The sequence below is a fragment of the Aquarana catesbeiana genome, linkage group LG02 (assembly GCF_042186555.1).
Source record: "Aquarana catesbeiana isolate 2022-GZ linkage group LG02, ASM4218655v1, whole genome shotgun sequence".
Classification (NCBI taxonomy): Eukaryota; Metazoa; Chordata; class Amphibia; order Anura; family Ranidae; genus Aquarana; species Aquarana catesbeiana.
Genome location: NC_133325.1, coordinates 706,412,333 through 706,434,719, shown reverse-complemented (window position 1 = coordinate 706,434,719; position 22,387 = coordinate 706,412,333). Strand labels below are relative to the sequence as shown.

General features: G+C 46.0%; 1 protein-coding gene across 3 annotated transcripts in view; it reads left to right on the top strand.

Moving 5' to 3' along the window:
• Positions 1 to 22,387, top strand: part of TMEM45A (transmembrane protein 45A) — a 59,276-nt gene that overhangs the window by 4,258 nt on the left and 32,631 nt on the right. For 2 of the 3 annotated variants that reach the window (XR_012241774.1, XM_073616955.1), the window contains exon 2: positions 21,240 to 21,448. Coding sequence is in view for 2 of the 3 variants with exons in the window: in XM_073616955.1 (XP_073473056.1) it covers positions 21,259 to 21,448 (190 nt within the window). In the remaining variant the exon portion in view is untranslated. Of the gene's footprint in view, positions 1 to 1,405; positions 1,532 to 21,239; positions 21,449 to 22,387 lie in introns of those variants that run through there. The other variant, XM_073616956.1, reaches the window with a different exon arrangement.

Genomic DNA, 22,387 nt, shown 5'->3' with positions numbered 1-22,387 from the left:
AAATCCCCTCCCCCCAGCTGGGAGAACACGATAGCTTGGCGGTAGGGATTCTCCCATCAATACCGACTGTTGACGGGGAAATCAAACGTTTTTCTTTCCTGCAAATCTGTGGTTGCAGGAAAGAAAATTTCACCATCTATGACCGGCTTAAAAGTGGTTCCTCTATCCACCCTTGGACAGCAGCAATCTCCGTAAAGGGTAGTATCAGCCTAGGTTTCCACTATTGTGACCTGAAAGTCCTGCGATTTTTTTTTCTGCGACTTTGATGCGATTTGAAGCAATGCCTGTGTAATCTTGAGGTCTGTGGACCTCAAGTCGCATCAAAGTAAGACCAAAGTAGTACAGGGGCTACTTTGAAGTCGCTACGACTTGAAGTCGCACAGCTATGTATGGTTTTCATTGGAAATCATGGGGTACGACTTGTCATGCCACTTTGCAGTCCCAAGTCGCCAGACAAGTTGCACAAGTGGAAACGCAGCCTCAGATGGACTTTAGATTAGTCAGTATCAAATTAAAGCTGGTAAACTCCAGGGAACACTTTTTAAGCAGTTACAGCAACTTTTTTATTTCTGCTTTTTGGATAAAGGTTTCGCATAAATATGGTGTCTGTGCAGCCGCTGCATCCAGGGATTCTCTAGTAATAAAAAGGGTTAATGACATGTGGGCACCAGGGATTCTCTAGTAATAAAAAGGGTTAATGATGTGGGCACCAGAGATTCTCTAGTAATAAAAAGGGTTAATGATGTGGGCACCAGAGATTCTCTAGTAAGAAAAAGGGTTAATGACATGTGGGCACCAGGGATTCTCTAGTAATAAAAAGGGTTAATGACATGTAGGCACCAGGGATTCTCTAGTAATGAAAGGGTTAATGACATGTAGGCACTCGGGATTCTCTAGTAATGAAAGGGTTAATGACATGTAGGCACCAGAAATTCCATAGTAATGAAAGGGTTAATGACAAGTAGGCAACTGAAATTCCATAGTAATGAAAGGGTTAATGACATGTAGGCACCAGGGATTCTCTGGTAATGAAGGAGATAATTACATGTAGACACCAGGGATTCACTAGTAATTAAAGGGTTAATCATGTGTAGGCACCAGGGATTGACTAGTTTAAAAAAGAAAAAAGTTGCTCACATGCAGCCTCCTGAAATCCACAATGTTTTGTAAAGGGTTACTTACATGTAGCCCGAGGGATTTACTAATAATGAAGGGGTTAATCACTTGCAGACACCTGGGATTCACTGATCATGAAAGGGTGTTGCCATCACAGATTAATTAGCAATGAAAGGGTTAATCATAGGCAGTCACCTGGGATTCATTGAACGCTTCATAGTTGTGATTTGGTGTACACAGGAAAGGGTTAAACCCCCAGACATGGGGGACATGGATGTGGGAGGTGCATGTATCATAGAGATGTAGTTTATACATGGTATCCATCCACTTGTCTCTGTACTGTGACCTATGGCCGGATCTATGTGTGTTGGGTGACGTGTTCCAGCTCTGATCACTTCTATCAGACACAAAGTTGGTGAGTAAATCCTGCAGAGATCAATGATTGTTTTCACACTTCCAATCCTCAGATCACAGAGATCTTATTATTCTGTGTCATTGAAATCCTCCTTTTCTGTGAATCTTGGGACTCCTCTGTAGTCCTATTCCTGATGACTTGTATGAGTGATAGGAAAGCTGTGCCTGTGTACAGATGTGAGTGATGGTAGTGATGGAAGTCACGTACACAATGCCGGCTCCCTGTGTGATGTGTACAGAGCTCAGACTCCACTCCTTCAACTTTCACCAACTTTCCTCCCTGACCGGTGGACGGCTCACACTGCGCACATTGGAGGCGTCTCTAGTGACAGTCTGAGGCTGTCCGGATCATCAAGAGTCTTGGCTGGACCCAAGTATTGGATAGTTGGATCTTTAGCAGATTTGTAACGTTGGTCAGTTTATAGTCACATTGTTTTCTGCTATAATGGACAGTCTCATTTCTGTTTCAGCGGTAAATGCTGCAGCTGAGCAATTTGATTGGACGTGTTTAAAGTGGTATTAAACCTAAACCCAAAACCAAAAATGTATTATTTTGCAGCTTAAAAATCATTAAATGTGGCGGCGTCATTCATTTTTCTTTTTTTGGCTTTTTTTCCCCCTCTGTTTTCATCTGGTGATCTGGCCAGCGACACACCTCCTGTATTAATGAGGCACAACTCTGAATGACTGAGCACAGGAGGCACAGGGGACAGCAGCAATGTCAGTCTGGGGGAAGGGTAGTGTTAAATGTATTAGCAAAATTAAAATTGAAGCCAAACCCCAGCTCTCACTTTATAATCAGTTACAACAAACTGTTTTTTTTTTTTTCCTTTTGGGTTGAAGGCTTTACATCAGTGTTTCTTAACCTTTTTTACCGTCGGGGAACCCCTGGCAAAAAGTCTGAGATCTCGGGGAACCCCTGAAATAATGTTCAGATCTACAACTTTATTTTCTGCACAGATGCTCAATTCTGGGTTTAACTGGAGATAAGCAGTGTACAGGAGGTCAGGACACAATACAGGGGGGACAGCAGGGCACATTATGGGGTACATTACATCATTACATGGGGGCAGCAGGGCACATTATGGGGCACATTACATGGGGGCAGCAGGGCACATTATGGGACACATTACATGGGGGCAGCAGGGCACATTATTGGACACATTACATCATTACATGGGGGCAGCAGGGCACATTATGGGACACATTACATGGGGGCAGCAGGGCACATTATTGGACACATTACATCATTACATGGGGGCAGCAGGGCACATTATGGGGCACATTACATGGGGGCAGCAGGGCACATTATGGGGCACACAGCAGAACATGGGGTACATCATAGGGGGAAAAAACAGAACATGGGGTACATCATAGGGGAAAAAACAGAACATGGGGCATACAGCAGAGTACAGGGAACATTACAGGACTCACAGTAGAGCATTGGGCACACCATGGGGCACACAGAACATGGGGAACATAATAAGGACACACAGCAAAACATGGGGCAGATCAAGGGAGACCCAGAAGGGCACATTACAGGGCTCACAGTGGGGCACATTGCAGGGCACAGGGCACATTAAGGGACACATCAAGGGACACACAGCAGAACATGGGGCACATCAAAGGGCACACAGCGGGACATAGGGCATACAGCAGAACATGGGGGACAAGGAGCATACAGCAGGGCACAATACAGAACATGGGGCACATCAAGGGACACACAGCAGGGCACGTGCCACATTACAGGGCTCACAGCAGGGCATTGGGCATATTAAGGGACAAACAACAGGACACAGGGCAAATTATGGGACTCACAGCAGTACATGGGGCACACAGCAGAAAATGGGGCACATCATGGAGCACACAACAGAACATGGGGCAGAACATGGGGCACACAGCAGAAAATGGGGAACATCATGGGCCAAACAGCAGAAAATGGGGCACACATCAGGATATGGGGCACACAGCAGGATATAGGGCATTTTACGGGGCTCACAGAAGGGCACAGGGCAGATTATGGAGCTCACAGCAGCACATGGCAGGGCATGGGGCACACGGCAGAGCACATCAGACACACGGCAGGGCATAGGGCACATTACAGGCAAACAGCAGGGTATTGGCACATCCCAGGCACAAGGCAGGGCATTGGCACATGGCAGGTTATTGGGGCACATCACAGGGCACATGGCAGGGCATTGGGCACATGGCAGGGCATGGGGCACATGGCAGAGCACATCAGACACACGGCAGGGCATTGGCACATGGCAGGTTATTGGGGCACATCACAGGGCACATGGCAGGGCATGGGGCACATGGCAGGGCATTGGGCACATGGCAGGGCATGGGGCACATGGCAGAGCACATCAGACACACGGCAGGGCATAGGCACATGGCAGGTTATTGGGGCACATCACAAGGCACATGGCAGGGCATGGGGCACATCAGACACACGGCAGGGCATAGGGCACATGGCAGGTTATTGGGGCACATCACAGGGCACAAGGCAGGGCATGGGGCACATGGCAGAGCACATCAGACACACAGCAGGGCATAGGGCACATGGCAGGTTATTGGGGCACATCACAGGGCACATGGCAGGGCATAGGGCATTGCGGAATCCTGGTTGAGAAACACTGCTTTACATCAATAAATAACAGATTATCACTGTTAAAAAAAAAACCTTAAAGGAGTTGTAAAGGCAGGTTTTTTTTTTATCTTAATGCGTTCTATGCATTAAAACCACTTCAAGCCCACGGACGTCATGACGTCCTGGGCTTTGAGCAGGTATATCTGAATGATGCCTGTAGTTAGACATCATTCAGATATTGCCGGTTTCAGCCGGCGAATCTCTACACCATAGGAACGACCATAGCGGCCGTTCCGCCGCTTGATCGTTCCTATGGGAGGCGAGAGGGGACGTCCCCCCCTCCCGCCACCCTCCGGTGCTTGTTCCGACTCACCGTTACGATCGTAACGGTGAGGCGGAGAGTAGATCCGCCGGCGTCGGATGTAGATCATAGAGATTTCCGGCGGACCAGATGGTCCCCGGAGTCTCTATGATCGTCGAAGGCCGGGCGCGATGTTATGACGTCACGCCCGGCCTCTCCATTCAAAAAAACGGCGGCGCTTCGGCTGGGAAGCGGCGATCGTTTTATTTTTATTTTTTTTATTTCAGGCTTCCCAGCCTAGTGGTGAGATATGGGGTCTTATTGACCCCATATATCACTATTAAGAGCACCTGATATGTCATATTGCTATTACAAGGGATGTTTACATTCCTTGTAATAGGAATAAAAGTGATCAATTTTTTTTTTTTTTCAAAAAAGTGTCAAAAAAAAAAAAAATATATATAATTAACAATAAAAAAAAAAAAAAAAAAAAAAAAAAAAAAATTTTTAAAGCGCCGCTGTCCCCGTGTGCTCGCACGCAGAAGCAACGCATACGTAAGTCCCGCCCACATATGAAAACGGTGTTCAAACCATAAATGTGAGGTATCGCCACGAACGTTGGAGCGAGAGCAATAATTTTGGCCCTAGACCTCCTCTGTAACTCAAAACATGTAACCAGTAAAAAAATTTCAAGCGTCGCCTATGGGGATTTTTAAGTACCGAACATTGGCGCCATTCCACGAGCGTGTGCAATTTTGAAGCGTGACATGTTAGGTATCTATTTACTCGGCGTAACTTCATCTTTCACATTATGCAAAAACATTGGGCTAACTTTACTGTTTTGTTTTTTTTTTGTTTTTTTTAAATACAAAACAGTTTTTTTCCCAAAAAAAATGCGTTCGAAAAATTCCTGCGCAAATACTGTGTGAGATAAAAAGTTGCAGCAACTGCCATTGTATTCTCTAGGGTCTTTGCTAAAAAAACATATATAATGTTTGGGGGTTCTATGTAATTTTCTATCAAAAAAATGATGATTTTTACATGTAGGAGCAAAGTGTCAGAAAAAACCTTCTGTCTGTAGCAGCCCCCCTAACACTTACCTGATGTCCACGAATGTCTCAGCTGTTCAAGATCCTCCTTCCTGATTGGCTGAGACACAGCAGCGATGCCATCGGCTCCCATTGCTGTCAATCAAAGTCAGCTAGCCAATCAGGGTGGAGAGGGCGGGGCCGGGTCGGTGCTCCGTGCCTGAATGGACACAGGGAGCTGTGACTTGGCTCGGGTGCCCTCATAGCAAGCTGCTTGCTCTGGGGGCACTCAACAGGAGGGAGAGGCCAGGATCACAGAAGAGGGACCCGAGAAGAGGATTATCTGGGCTGCTCTGTGCAAATCCACTGCAACAGAGCAGGTAAGTATGCCATGTTTGTTATTTTTAAAGAAAAAATAACAAGACTTTACAATCCTTTTAAATATCACTCTGTGCAAAACGGATCCTCTTCTTCTGGGTTCCCCTGCCGGCGCTCCTGGCTCCTCCCCCTTGACAGGGGAGCCAAGCTGCTTGCTGTGGGGGCACTGGTGTATGCTCGCTCCCGAGCCCGCTCTGTGCTCATAAGACACATAGAGCCGCAGCTTGAACCCGCCCTGCTCTCTCCTTATTGGCTCACTGGCTGTGATTGACAGCAGTATTGTGTCAGCCAATGAGGAGAGAGAGACCCGGAACAGCCGAGGCTCCCATGCACATCGCTGGATCGAGAGGGGGCTCAGGTGAGTATTCGGAAAGGTTGAGGGGGGAGCAGCCCTTCATGCCTCATTACCTTCATGCATAGGTAAAAAAAACCTTTACAACCACTTTAAATGATTTCTCTCTTCCATGTAAACTGATACATTCTACTGGAAAGTTTGTTCTTTTGAAAAATAACAGATTTGCTGGCTTGATCATTAGATGAAAATAGAAGAAAGCCTAAAAAGAAATCAATGCAGCCATCAGATTTAAGATATGGTAAGCTGCATTATAATAAATGTTTGCTTTCGGGCTTAATACTATTTTAAGGGTTTATGCACATGGGCACAAAAAAATAGTTGTTTTTATCAGTATCATCATCTGTTTTCAAATGCAGGTGTGTTGTTTTCTATGGGCCCATGTGCACAGCTGCTTAAAGTGGATGTAAACCCAATGTCATCCTTTCTAAACTACTTCCATAGGGGTTATCTATGAGGATATACATGCCTCCTGCATGTATCTTTACCTGTCAAATGTCTCCCCTCTGTCTGTTATTAGAACCGAAAAACTGCATATTCTGTGGGCGGGTCTGTTGTCTGGAGCTCGGTGGGTGGAGTCGTGATGTCAGTAGACTCCCCGCCCACCTCTACACTCCCCTTGTCAATATGCATTTTCTCCTGTGTATTTCTTACACTGAACTTCTGCTATGATCTCTAACATCCAGTGAAAAGACAGGAAAGTAACCACATGACTTCAGCATGCCAAATCATGGTGAGGTGTGGAACAGCCAATCCTTGCAGAGCTGCTGAAGAAAGGAGTGGGGGAGGGAATTAAAAAATAATGCATGTCTTAGGCTGTCACTCACAGCAAGGAGGAGGATTTGACAGTTTTTCTCAGTTTGTCAAGATTTATCTCACTGAACAATAAAAGAGGATTGCTCAGAGCTGGATTAACTCTGTGTGGCAAGACTGGGCTCAAATGATAGCAAATCTTATACTCTATATAGATATATATATATATATATATAAAAAAAATTCGAGTTTACATCCACTTTAAAGATCAGTGAATATGTGCTGTTATCTGTAAAAAATAATAATTAAAAATGACATTTGAACTTCTGTTTATGGACTATATTTTATGCTGTATGCATGTAAGTATTTATGCTAATGTGTAAATGCGTACAAGAACCAACTGCCTCCCTACATTTGGGAACACCAGGTAGCAATAGCCTATATCCTAGCAACCATTTAGGCTTTGCACGGTGTACAGAGTACTTTTTACACAGGATCTGGCTGACCACTTCTGCCAGCAACATCCTGCTTACTAGTTGTGTTTGTACTCCAAGAACCATCTCTGTTTGCCTTTAATGTGTTCACTATATCTGGTCTCCCACAGTACACAGAACATTGAAATGCAATTATTTAGGTAGATAAATATAAACTGCTAAATACCTTTTCTCATCAGCAGTATATAGCAGTCTTGTGACTTGAATCAGTGTGTGCTGAAAGCTTCTAGGAGGAGTTTTCATTTCTCCACTGATTGTCCTATCAGGCTTCAAGACCCCTGACACTCTGTCTGGACAGTGCTAATTGGCCTTGTGCTGATCACATGCACTCTCCCAAAAAAAAACAAAAAAAAACTTTCTAGCAATACGCACCAAACTGAGCATGTGCAGCCTGACTCCATAGACTCTGTAAATATTAGGTTATTTTTTGGAGTCTGAGGAAGAAGGGGAGGATCAGAGAAGACAGGATCAAACAGCCTTTTTACACAATGCGGAGGATTAACCCCTTAGGTTACACAGAGTATAACAAGCATGCTTTACTGTATATACAGGCTGATTTTACTGTTGTGGGTTTAGTAACACTTCAATCATTGACCTGGGGAGGTTCCTTTATTGTTAACGGAGTGTTTATATAGTTCAATAAGCCCCCGTCCACAGACCATGTTACCTACCACCACACATTTGTAGGGAAGAGACCCTTGTCCTCTCAACATTGGAATAAGCTGCCTTGTCAGTGCAGGTGTTAGAAAGCTAGCAGTGGGATATAGGGGGGATGAGGATGACGGGGGGTAGGTTGTTAGTAAGGTGGCATTGGGGTGCCAGGTGTGATGAGGATGACAGGGGGTAGAGTGTTAGCAAGGTGCCAATGGGGTGCCAGGTGTGATTAGGATGACAGGAGGTAGGGTGTTAGCAAGGCAGCAGTGGGATGCCAGGTGTGATGAGGATGACAGGAGGTAGGGTGTTAGCAAGGTGCCAGTGGGGTGCCGGGTGTGATGAGGATGACAGGGGGTAGGGTGTTAGCAAGGTGCCAGTGGGGTGCCGGGTGTGATGAGGATGACAGGGGGTAGGGTGTTAGCAAGGTACCAGTGGGGTGCCAGGTGTGATGAGGATAACAGGAGGTAGGGTGTTAGCAAGGTGCCAATGGGGTGCCAGGTATGATGAGGATGACAGGAGGTAGGGTGTTAGCAAGGTGGGAGAGGGGTGCCAGGTGTGATGCAGGTGAGGATGACCGGGGGTTGGGTGTTAGCAAGGTGGCAGTGGGGTGCCAGGTGTGATGAGGATGACGGGGTAGGGTGGTAGTGGGGGTGCCAGGTGGGATGGACATTATGGCTGATTGCTACATGTGTAATATAGAAACACTGCAGTAGCATGTACAGGAGTTCTCTTTTATAGGAATCGCTGCCTCTTGAAATCCACTACAGCATGTGTCCTCATGCTTCTGTGGGAGACGGATCATCCATCAATCAAGATGTGACATCCCACCAACTGTGTTCTTTTTTAGTTTCTGGGCTTGGAGGAGGAGGAGGAGGTGGGAGAGACTGGGCTGCCATTTAGGATCTATATACCCCCCCAAATGTGTGGTGTCAATACCATGTGCTTTGACTAGCTCTGATCAAACAGGAAATGTTCTCTCCAGCAATAGAGACCAACCTGAGCATGTGCAGCCTGACTCCACTCACTGTGTCTTATCCGGACTTGTCCAGGGGGACAGTGCAGGAGGGGGAGGATCTGTGCATACACCTTCAAACAGCCTTTTTACACAATGCAGAGGATAAACGCCCTAATGCCATGTAAACACAAACAAGACAAGGAATTGGTCGCACACTGGAACTCCAAATTATCTCAATGTCATCTTTAATGTCAAAAAAGGGCCAGACAGATGCAGGCAATGGTACCATTGCCTGTATCTGTCTGACCCTTTTTTGACAATAAAGATGACATCGAGATAATTTGGAGTTCCAGTGTGCGACCAATTCCTTGTCTTGTTCGTCTTCCACGGTGGTGAGCTGAGGTCTGCACCTGTGATCCATCCTGCACCTGAGTTTGCCTGGAGCGGTGTGCTTCTCTGTTCTTTGCCGTGTAAACACAACCAGACTTTTCAACCGAACTGGTCCGACGGAACAAATCCGTTGGACAATTCGATCGTGTGTGGGCTTCATCGGACCTTTTCTGACGAAAAATCTGTCGGACTTTAGAAATAGAACATGTTTCAAATCTGTCTAACAGACTCGAGTCCGATCGAAAAATCCGTTTGTCTGTATGCTAGTCTGACGGACAAAAAAGGACGCAAGGGCAGCTATTGGCTATGAACTTCCTTATTCTAGTCCGGTCGTCATCACATTCAAAACTATCGGACTTTGGTGTGATTGTGTGTAGGCAAGTCCTTTTCGTTGGAACTTCGTCGAAAAGTCCTTCGGAGTTCAGTCCGACGAAAAGTCCCGTCGTGTGTACACGGCATTAGGTTCCACAGTGAGTAAAACAAGCATGCTTTACTGCAGGGGTCGGCAACCTATGGGCCATGGGCCACACCCGGCCCACCACCGCTAAATGTCTGGCCCGTCAGTGCCGTGATTAATTCATGGGCATTAGGCCCGTGGACATTTTCGCCGCTGTCCTCTTTATTGGACAGCGGCGAGCGGCCGGTATAACAGGGCTGGATAGGGGCAGGAACTGCTGGAGTTAACTTTTTACATTAAACATCAGGTGATTGTTTGCTGGCCGATCCTAGCAACCATTCACCGGTCTGTTAATGTGAAAAGTTAATCAGCAGTTCCCGCCCCCAGCCAGCCTTTGATGCCGCTCTCTGCTGTGCTGTACACCTGTGTAAGGTACAAGAGTTCTACCTACACAGTGTGTGGGGTGCAGGGGGGCAGGGGACACTATGTGGACAGAGGATTGTTGGTGGAGCAGGGGACGGTGGAATGTTGGTGGAGCAGGGGACGGTGGAATGTTGGTGGAGCAGGGTACTGGGGACACAGGGCACTCCTTTGGGGGGCACAGGAAACTGCTATGGGGGGACACTATAGGAGTGATGTGAAGAGGGACAATGGACACTGCTATGGGGGTACAGAGAACACTGCAATTGGGGTGGACCCCATCACCTCTGGGGACAGGGACTCCATTTCCCCTAGGGGCAGGAACCCCATTTTCCCTAGGGACAGGAACCCCATCTAAAGACCATGCTGGCTGGCAGGGCTGGCGTCAGCCACCCTTGGGTGCCAGGATGGGGGAGGGGGCAGTAAAATCCAAATCCCCAGCCTCATGCTCCCTCAGGGTGAACTGGCTTTGTATTAGTGAAGCACCTTTAAAGTGAGGTAAACCTGTACTGTTATTATTACTATGTTAGGATTATCTTCATTTATTAGCAGGTAAATGCGGTCCTCCATGCATTCACATACATTGAATCTGGCCCTTAAAGCGTAGTTACACCCTAAAGTGGAACTACCGCTTATCTGTCTCCTTCCCCCCCTCAGGTGCCACATTTGGCACCTTTCGGGGGGGGACAGGACAGCTACCTTTTTTTTGACAGGTACCCTGTCCCCACTTCTGTCTGACCTCCTCCTCCTTCCCCTACTGTCTGCCAGTAAGAGAGTGCAGCCGGGACCCGGCCGTGAAGCCGAAAGGCGGCAGCAGCAGCAGCACCCGAGAGCCGATGGAAACCCCCTCTCCTGCAATTAAATGCAGCCTTACCAGTGCCAATTAAATGCATCTATACCAGTGCTCATGAAATGCAGCCTGATCACACAGCTGCTGGGGCTGGGCTGCTGGGCCTGGGGTCTGGCTGTTGGGGTCTGGCTGCTGGAGCTGGCCTGCTGGGGCCAGGGGTCTGGCTGCTGGAGCCAAGGGTCTGGCTGTTGGGCCCTTGTTGCTGGTGCCAAGGGTCTGGTTGCTGGGGCCAGGGGCCTGGTTGCTGGGGCCTGGGGTCTGGCTGCTGGTCCCGGAAACTGGGGTCTGGCTGCAATGGGGCTGGGGAGCCATCCCAGTCAGAGAATTCCCCAGAAGAAAGGGGGTGGGCGGAGGCAGAGAGAAGATTTTTAATTTTTTTTTCCCTTTTAATTGCTACAGCCTGCAGATCACGGCGCCCAGTCTTCTCTCTGCCTCCACCCACCCCCTCCTTCCCTGCTGAATTGTCCGACCTTAAAAAAAAAAAAAAAAGTACCCACGCAGCAGCCAAAGCAGGCTGGGGTCAGCAGTATGGCCCCCCCCCCCTCTTCCTCAGCTCGCAGCGCCTTTTATCCACCTGTCACTCAGCCACAGACAGAGCGGTTGTAATCCATTCGGCCGCTCGTGCTGCTCTGTCTTCTATCTGTGGCTGAGTGACATGCCCAGCCAGGAGATCGCCCTGCGCCCTGCCCTTTGGATGTTCGGGAGCCTGCAGCCAAATGCGGGAGACTTCCAGGGCTTGCGGGAGACTTGGGATGTCTGCAAATTAGAACTTGCGGCTGTGTTCATACAGGTGTTGCGTTCTCAGAGTTCTTCCAGATGCACAAACCATTCATTCACACTGTATGGGTCAGAAAAACCATGTGATTTGAGCCCTTAATCTTTTTTTTTTTTTTTTTTTTTTTTTTTTTTTATATTTATTATTGTTGACTTTTTTATTTTTTAATTATATTTTTTCACAATGCTGTTGGGAAGCGGGGGGTTGGTGAAATATCAGGGGTCTAAACAGACCCCTGATGTCTCACATTTGAGACAGAGAAAGGGACTGAGAACATAGATTGTAATGACTTGAGTGTTGTTGAGTCCAGGAGTACTGTGAGCTCAGGATGGGTTGTTTTACCAGAGGGTGTGTCCATGACAGCCTGGACCTACAGGAAGTGGGTAGGATAATGCTGGCGTAACTCACTCCAGAAAACAAGTGGCACTGGATCTCAAAGTGGTAACTTTGAGTGCAGTTTTTGGGATAAGGGAAGTATTGCAGCCTGAGCTGCTTTTATTAATTTAAAAAAATAACATTATTTATTATTATTTATTTTACCTCCGCCTGGAGTTTCACTTTAAGAAGTGTCAGGTAACAGTGTGCATTTATTATATACAAGCTTAAATGTGCAATGGAAGTGACTACTCTTATATTTGCCCTATTCATTTATCTGACAGTGCATAATGCTTTATATTCAGTTCTGTATCATTCTTTGCAGATATTAACATATAAATTGTATAAAAATATATTTTCCATAAATCAGCTTGTAATTTATGCTCAGTGCCCTTTTCATCTGCAGGGGGTAGGTGGTGGAATCAGTGTGTGGTGTCCATGGCCCCAAGGGACTAAACACATTCTGTTTGCACTCTCCCTCTGTATTCCCCAAGTGATGTTTGCACCTCATTACTGAGAAACCTTCCTCCCGAGTTCCCAGCTGCTCTTTGATCAGCACATGTATAGGCAATTTGTAGCAGTAAAAGGGATGAGACCATATGGATTTCTCCTGTTTTATTGTCATGAGATAAGCTTTAGATCCTAATTTATGCTCAAAGTTTGCATTTGATATATATATAATTGTAAAGCAACAGTTATTTTGATATCGCCTGTGCTGTTAGCTCAGAGGAGGAACTGGGACTTTTAAAGCCTCATGTACACTGCTGTTGGTAAACGGACGTTTAGGCTTAATGTACACAGGACGTTTTTACAATCTCTTCTGAACGATTTAACTTGACAGATAGTAACCCGCGTTACAAACGTCCGTTTTGCCGCGTTTGCGTTTAGAAGCGTTTGAAAATGTTTAAAACTTCTTTTCAAAATAGCCAAAAATGAAAAACGCCTGTAAACGAAACGCGGCTAAACGTGAGTTACCACGCTTAGCCGCGTTTGGCGTCTGAAACGTCGGAAACTTTTGCATCTAAACTTATATTTTTGCCTTCAAAGAAAAGCCTATAAACGCAACTTCCTAAAAACTACTTTACTTTTTTTTTTTTTTTTTTTTTTTAAATCCAGAAAACTTTTATTGAAAATTAAATACATACAGTCCAAAGAGCCATATTCCAGGCATTTATAACGAACATATACATTTGCTATTTCCCTGAGCGCCATGCATCATCAATACTGTGGTCATTCGTTCTACATTTTTATTTACCACCATATGAATAAGATCACCCTCATAAAATCTACCATTTCTATAATCAAATACCGCTACTAGACTCCCGGGCTAATCCTCTATAACAGCCCACCCCTCCCAATTTCATTTGTCGAAATATCGGAGTGTACAGTCCCTTCAGCCAGTGTTAAGTCGCAGGAGTCTATCCATGACTAGGTCCTCCGGGGCCAATTCTGGGGTTCCCTGCCAAGGGTCCCACAATTTTTCAAATTTAATGGCACAACCCCTATGCTGGGATATAATTTTCTCCATTCGCAACATGTTACTTACTGCAGTAATCCATTCCTTAACCGATGGGGGTGATTCAGATTTCCAATGCAACATTATCAGCTTGCGAGCCATAAAAAGGGCCCTAGTAAGAGCCTCTCTGGTGTGAGGTTCCCACTCCAACTCGTCTAGCAAATTCAGGATGCAATGTCTAGGGTCCAAAGGAATCTGCACCCGAAACACTGCAGAGCGGACATCTATTACCCCCCTCCAGTATACATGCAATTTGGGGCAGCGCCAGAGCATATGTATCAACTCCCCATGGTCCCTTTTACATCTAGTGCATATAGGGGTGAGTGTCAGTCCCATGGCATGTAATCTATGAGGCGTGTATATAATTGTGTCAACTGTTGTGTCACATTCAAGGAACAAATAGCAACTGATTGTAGGGCCTCCTCCCACTGATCGTCATCCAGGGGTCCTATGTCCGCTTCCCATTTTCTTTTAACTGTAAGAGGGTGCTTTAAGAGGTACTTGCTCAGGAGTGTGCAATAGCACTGGGAGATGAATCCTTTAGATATCTCCACAGTCTTAAGTTGAGACAGAATGGGAGTAGAGTCTACATGCCACTCAGAGGTCCTCGACTGGGCTGTGAAAGCATGTCTGAGCTGCATGTAGTAAAATTGCATATGTTGTGGTAACCCATATTTCTCTCTCAAAGTTTCAAAAGACAATAATTTCCCATTACTAGTAACTTGAATCAAGTAAAAAATGCCATGTCTCTTCCACCTTTCCGCATGCCGCAGTTTGGCCAGTTCAGGGTAGGACTCATTTGCCCAAATAGGGCTGAATTCATTAAAACCTGTTGCCCCTTGTAAATAACTGATTTTGTTCCATATTTTCTGTATGAGGCTATATGTGGGGAAACTTTTTTTGGGGGGGGGTTTTACCAAAAGCCGATGCCTCCAGAGCAGTTGGAATGGATTTCCCACCTACGGTATGGAGCATGATACTTTCGGAAGCACTAGGGGATCTATCTGCTGAGTCACCCTCCGGAACCATGGTGCCTATCAAGTGTTGCAACTGTGATGCTAGATATTACAACCATGGAGTGCAAGGCCCCCATCATCTTTAGGGCGTTGCATATGCTCTAACTTTATCCTGGAGGGTCTATTCTTCCAAATTAATTCACGGAATATAGCATTAACTATCCTGAAAGTCTTCAGCGGGATCACTACAGGGGAATTATGTAACATGTATAGCAGTTGGGGCATTAGAATCATTTTAATCAGATTCACTTTACCTGCAACCGACATACATAAGGAATTCCACGTTTTGACCCGCAGACGAAATCTGGCCAATAGCGGGGAAATATTTAGTTGACAGTAGTCTCTGATTTGGGGTGACACCCATACTCCCAAATATTTAAAGGAGGTGGCAACCGGGATATCCCCCACTCGCTCTCCATCTTGTAGTTTATCCTTATCTAGGGGCATCAGGGCGGATTTGGACCAATTTATTTTCAGACTAGAGAATTCCCTAAACCGAATCACTGTTTCCATCGTGTTTCTCAAGGATTGCTCCGTGTCCCCCAGCAGAATCATTGTATCGTCGACATAGAGCATCAACTTCTCCTGTCTATCTCCATAGCAGAAGCCAGTGATATCTCCACGATCTCTAATCTTGATCGCCAGTGGTTCTATTGCCAGGGCAAACGGCAGGGGGGACAGAGGGCACCCCTGCCGCGTGCCCCGGCCTAATGTAAATGAAAGCGACAGTCTGCCCGCCTCTCTAATGACCGCTTGAGGGCAATGATACAACAAGCACACCCAAGCAATATATACATCACCAAAGCCAAATCGCTTCAGTACCTCCCAAAGGTATGGCCATTCCACGCTGTCAAAGGCTTTCATGGTATCTAATGACAGAAGAGCCCTGTTGCCCCTATTGTCAGTGTGGGATTGCATATTAAGGAATAGCCTTCTTAGGTTTATCGCTGTGGACTTATTTGGCATAAATCCTGCCTGGTCCGGGTGTATAACCGAGGTGATTACCTTGTTTAACCTAAGGGCTAGTACTTTGGACAGTATTTTAATATCTGACTGAAGTAACGATATCGGCCTATACGAGGCCAGATCTACTGGGTCCTTTCCCTGTTTTAAAATCAACACAATATGGGCTTGCGACATGGAGGTGGAAGGACTTTCTGTACCCTAACTGCATTAAACACTTCCAACAATTTAGGTAGTGATAATTCAGAGTAGCGTTTGTAAATCTCCATGGGGATACCATCCCCCCCAGGAGCTTTACAGTTAGGGAACGCTGCCACCGCTACCTGCAACTCCTCCAGAGATAATGGAGAATCTAATTCTTACATTGAAAAGTTGAAAGTTGCGGAAAAACAATTTCATCCAGATAACTATACAATTCCCCACAGCTATACACCGAGGCCGGGCGATATAGCGTTTCATAGAACTCTGCTAGTGTTTTTAGTATTAAATCAGGAGAGTGTACCAACTGCCCCCCAGTGGTTTTTATAGTGCCAATAACCGGAGACTTCTGTTCTGAATTGGCAATTCTAGCTAAAAGGTGGCCTGTTGTCTCCCCCTCCTCAAAAAAGGCTGTCTTGGGGAAAAAAAACTCCTTTTTTTCCACCGTCGAGGCCAGGAGGTGCTCATAAGCTGATTGAGCCACCTGCCAGGCCTCCCTAGCTGAATCAGTGGGGTCCTGCACATATTTCACCTCCCAGGGAATGAACCTGCACCTCCAGAGCTTCTCTAAGAGCTTCAGAATGCTTTTTAACCTTGGTAACCTCATTACTTAGCAACCGTCTTAAATAGGATTTAAATGTCTCCCACTCAGCCAGAACAGCGGCAGAGTTAGGCTGATGCTTAAAAAATTTGCGAATGCTCCCCTCCAGTTCCTCGGGAGATGTAAATAGCTGAAGCCAAAAGGCATTCAATTTACAGGGTGCTTTTGGGAGTGTAGAAGCCTGTGTCGCAATAAGGTTTATTACCAAATAAGAATGGTCCGACACACATCTGGGTTTGTAAGAGATGTCAGAAACCGAGGGGAGCATCGCCGGGTTCCCCACAGCTAAATCTATCCTGGATAGCGACCCATGGGTTTTGGAGAAGCAGGAGAATTGCTTAACTACTTCTGTGTCTCCACACGTCTAACCATCCCAACTCCTGCAATAGCCTAGCGAGAGGTGTTCCCCTGCGTAGGGCCTGTAGACCCGGAGGGGGATGTTTGTCCAGAACAAGGTCCAGCCAACTATTAAAGTCCCCCACCAGTAGTATTGGGAGGTTCGGCTTCCCCTCCAAAAACTCCAGGAGAAGCCGAATCACCCGGGTATCAAATGGAGGAGGTATATAGACACAGGCCATAATACATTGCAAAATACCAATGCGACAGTGTAGGAACACAAACCTCCCCTCAGAATCTATTTTAGATACACAGGTCCCTGGATTATCAGGAATATGCATCACTACAATCACACCCCGAGAAAAGGAGGTGTGAGTGGAGTGATAAGCCCGACCTATCCATGCATATTTCAGGCAACTTTTAGTCTCCATAGTCAAATGTGTTTCCTGTAGGCATAAAACTGCAGGATAAAACTTTTTCAGACAAGTAAATATCATTGTACGTTTAAGGGGGGAGTTCATGCCCCTAACATTCCAGGAAATCACAATCGAAGATCACGCTATTCAGGAAGCAAAGACATCAACGGGCTGGGGCTCTCAATATTGATCTGTATGGTAAATCCACGGGAGCAAAGGTAAATAGGGTTGTAATGGGCTGTTGAATTGACCAGGTGGCAGGTAAGCAAAACAAAATAAGTCTCTGGACTGTAGGAAAGTGTACATTGTAAACGGTGCCATCAAACTTCTGATCCATTGTAGTAGGGTAATACCATGTCGGGCACATCTCACAGACGATTTTGCCCGCCAATATGGAGCAAAATGGTAGGATCATCCGGAACACCTTTGCCAACCGGGCAAAGCCTTGCCTTGCAACACAGCCTAAAAATAGGCCAACTGATTGTTCATGCATTGCCATTGAAACAAAAAGATGTATAGACAAAAAGAAAAGTCACAGTTCTTCTTCCCAGCATTTCCAAAAATGAAATGTGCCCCCGGCCCTCAAACAAGGGAGAAAAGAGCCAAATATACTGAGGAATGGCAACGAGAAAGACCGTTATGGGTAATTAGCTAGCCATATGAAAATTGCAGCAACCTGGCCGGCTGACTCACTTTGTATCCTTGACTGTATGGCGGGGTCATCTGCACGATGGCGTCTCAGGGCTTGTTCATTGTGATCCAACCACATTACTGCTTCTCTAGCTGACTCAAAAAACTGGGCATGTCCGTCTGCTGTTACCCGCAGTTTGGCTGGGTAGAGCATAGCGTATGGTAGTTGCAGGGCTTTCAAACGTTTCTTGACCTCCCCGAATTTCGCTCTACTTCTCTGCACCTCTGCAGAGAAGTCAGGATAGAAGGACACTCTGACGCCATTGAACTTAATATTTGCCTTCTCACGAGCGCAGCATAATACTGCTTCCCTGTCCCGATAGTGTAGTAGCTTGGCCAGCAGTGACCTGGGAGGGGCCCCCTGCGGGGGAGGCCGGCCAGGGACCCTGTGAGCTCTCTCCACTGTAAAGAAGGGGGAAAATGCATCCCGGCCAAAGATTTCAATAAGTCAATTTTCCATGAAGGTAGTGGGATCTTTACCCTCGGATTTTTTGGGGAGCCCCTTAATGCGAACGTTATTCCTGCATAAACGATTTTCAGTGTCCTCAGCTCTATGATACGTGTCTTGGGCCATGCGGTGTGCTGCTCTGGCTTCTTGTGCGAGAGGAGGTATTCTGTCTTCTATGTCACTCACTCTGCTTTCCACTGCCGTGGCCCTTTCCCTGACCTTTTGCAGGTCTTGTCTCAGAAAGGATATCTCTTCTCTAATGCCCCCCAACTGGTCTTTCATGACATTAACTGTAGCTGTGCAGATATAAACCGCTTTCAGAATTTCAGCTAATGTTGGTTGCTCTAGAGTCTCTGCTATATCTTCTGGGGGGGGGGGGGGGGGGCAAACTCCATCCTCCATGAAGAGGTTAGGAGTGCTGAAAGTGTCCATCTCCCAGTCCGCCTGTGCCGGCATGTCGGCCTCTCTCCCTCCAGAAACAGACCCCACTGCATCCACAGCCCCAGGACCCTGTTGTTTCTGGGTATAGGATGTCCCTATACTGCTCCTTACCCGGTGGCTTCAGGTTTGTCCTGCTGCTGCCTTCTTTCAGCTTGTCTATCGTCCGAGGTGTGCGCTGAGCCAGGGCTGCGGCCGCGGCGGCACCATCTTGGGAGTCCGGTCTGCCATCTCCAACGGGCCTCGGTGGGTTTTCCCTCTTGTGCAGAGGGCCGGCGGTGGGTCCGGGAGGTACTGGGACTCGGTAGCCAGCTGGGGGGCCGAGGGAAGCAGGATCAGAGGTGCCGGGGAAGGATCAATGGACGGATCAGGCAGGAGCTGTGAGATGTGCGTCCTCTCACGTGCCGGTCTTAGCCACGCCCCTCCTAAAAACGACATTAAACAAACCTGTGTACATGTACACATAAGATAACATTGGATGAGTTCAGGGGCAGTTGAAAAAAGCATCCAACTGCCTCTGAACGTCCATTTACCAGCAGCAGTGTACCCGATGCCTAATGCCTGCATGTACACTGCTGCTGGTAAATGGACGTTTAGGAGCAGCTGGGCATTTTTTTTCAACTGCCCCTGAGCTCTCCTCTGTTATCTGATCAGTACATGTACACGGGGTCATTTATAGTAGTTTCTAGGCAGTTGCGTTGAGGCTTTTTTTGGAACCCAAAAAAATGTGTTCAGAAGCTGTGTTTAGAGGCATTTCAAGCGCCAAGCGCTTCTAAACGCGGCTAAACATGGTAATTAGCGTTTAGCCACATTTCGTTTTACAGGTGTTTTTCATTTTTGGCTATTTAACCACTTCAGCCCCAGAAGATTTGGCTGCTCAATGACCAGGCCATTTTTTGTGATACAGCACTGCGTCGCTTTAACTGACAATTGCTCAGTTGTGCGACGCTGTACCCAAACAAAATTGACAAATTTTTTTCCTCAGTTTAGGTCGATATGTATTTTTCTACATATTTTTGGTAAAAAAAAAACGCAATAAGCGTATATTGATTGGTTTGTTCAAAAGTTATAGCATCTACAAAATAGGGGATAGATTTATGGCATTTTTATTATTTTTAATTTTTTTTACTAGTAATGGTGGCGATCCGCAATTTTTATCAGGACTGCGATATTGCGGAGGACAAATTGGATGGCACGCGTGGCCAAAAGGCAAAGCGACGTAAGGTAACGTCGTTTCGTCCAGCCGTGCCATTCTGCCGCAGTAAAACTGCAGCGGCTAGTCGGCAACCAGTTAAAAGGCTTCTAGACGCAAATACTGCAAAACACCGACGAATGCAGCATGTAAATGCGGCAAAACGGGCATTTCTGTCAAGTTAAATCATTCAGGAGAGGTTGTAAAAACGTCCCATGTACATGAAGCCTTATCAGTACATGTACACAGGGTCGTTTATAGTCGTTTCTAGGCAGTTGAGTTTAGAAGCATTTTTTTGGAACGCAAAAAAATGGGTTCAGACGGATGTTCAGAGGCATTTGTAACTCGCGTTTAGCAGCGTTTAGTTTACAGACGGTTTTCATTTTAACAAACTCTTATAGACGCAAACGCGGCTAAATGCAACATGTAAATGTGGTTAAACGGACGTTTTTAGACGGTTTCTAGCTGACAAGCTAAATCGTTCAGGAGAGGTCAAACGATGTCCCCTGTAGATGAAGCCCAACTCTTTTGTTTTGTGGTGGAAAATCAATAAATTGCTACAACCCCTTTTGATGTGCAAAGCTTCTTCAATTTCCAATGCAAGCGTAGCATAGCATGTAAACGTCAGCAGCAGCCAATCACAATCCACCTTGTACTGTAGGGAACTGAAATCAGATTGGTTGCTATGGAATACTGTAATCTATAGCTTTTTTTTTTTTTTTTATCCCCTTATTTGCAGACTGGACTTCCCCTGTCTGATAAGAGTACCCTTATTGTCCATCCACATTCGAATTGCTCCCCCACCTCCTCGCCACCTTCTCTAACCTCTTGATCGTCACGCTAACGTGCTGCAACCACTTGCGACGAGGGGTATAATGCCTGCTGTAGCCATAAAGCATCATGGCCACTGCATGTGTACACCATGGCTGTTGCTTCTGTAGCTAAAGGGGGTAACGTTTGGCCCTCCCAACTTCACGTGCGAATGAGCCCTAAGAATTCAAATGCCCTCCTATGATACAAATGCAAATGTATAAGGCTGTCCTAGCCTGCAATGCATATCTATAGTCCCTCTATTTCAAGAATGTAGAAAAAAGGCTCAGCTGTCTCCTCACTAGCTCTTTGGTTTAGAACAAAATCTTGTTTTCAGATTTCCTTTTTATAATCCTTTTTGTTCCCTTTACAGAAATTGAACTACCGAATTGATGGCTAATTTTAAGGGCCATGCACTTCCAGGAAGTTTCTTCCTCCTCTTTGGCCTGTGGTGGTCTGTGAAATACCCCCTGAAATATGCCTGCCGAAAGCATAAAAAGATTTGCTGGTTTGGTTCCAAAGTTGGTTTCCAGCGCGTGGAGGTGATCGAAGGAGCAGTGAAAGCAATCTTTGCGTTGATAGGTAAGTCAAGTCATTGTGTTTGCTTGTGTCACCATGACCGGATTTGGGCCTATAAATCTGAGTTGTTAAGTCATTGTTATGTCATGTGATAAGGGCAGTGTGTACGTTGTGACAGGGAGAGGCACTGCCAATTTCCTTTACCTGTACTGGCTGTATACTGAACGTCTCTTTTTCTTCAGTTTTGTACTTTGTACTTGGCACTCCTAATGATATTGTGTAGAGGAAACTGAAGACATTTCACTTTAAAGTGATTGTAAAGTCTTGTTTTTTTTTTTTAAATAACAAACATGTTATACTTATTAGAATAAAGAATAAGTGCAGCGCAATAACATTAATTATTGACAATTAAATAATAACAATCAATAATAATTAATGACATTAATGTCCCTCAATTCCAAGATAAAAATCCACTGAGGAACCACAAGTCCCAGAAAGAAGATGGGGAAGACCACGTGAAGGGGTGAGTCCAATCCACTATTGTTGAGTGACAATCCCTCCACCAGCTGATAAATTGGCGCTTACCAGATGGAATGGACCCCGGAATTACCAGGAAGTCAAACACGCTTTGTCTCCACAGGAGAGAAATGAAAAGGATCTCCAGTACTTCAATAAATTGGAACAGCCCGAAACGGATATAAAAAAAAAATAAAACAATCTAAGTGCTCTCCGTTGATACCGGTAGGGTTGCCACATCATCCCTTTAATCCAGGACACACATTAATTACACAGGTTCTGTGGCTGATTAAAGTGGTAATTAAACTCACTTGGTGCCTTATCTGCATTAAATCAGCCTCAGAACCTGTGTAATTAAAATGTGTCCTGGATTAAAGAAATGATGTGGCAAACCTAGATACCGGCCGTTGTTACGGCAGTTCGCTACTATTGGTACTTTACATGCCTGTTATTGCGGCAATACGTGTGAGTGCACACTTTTATAAG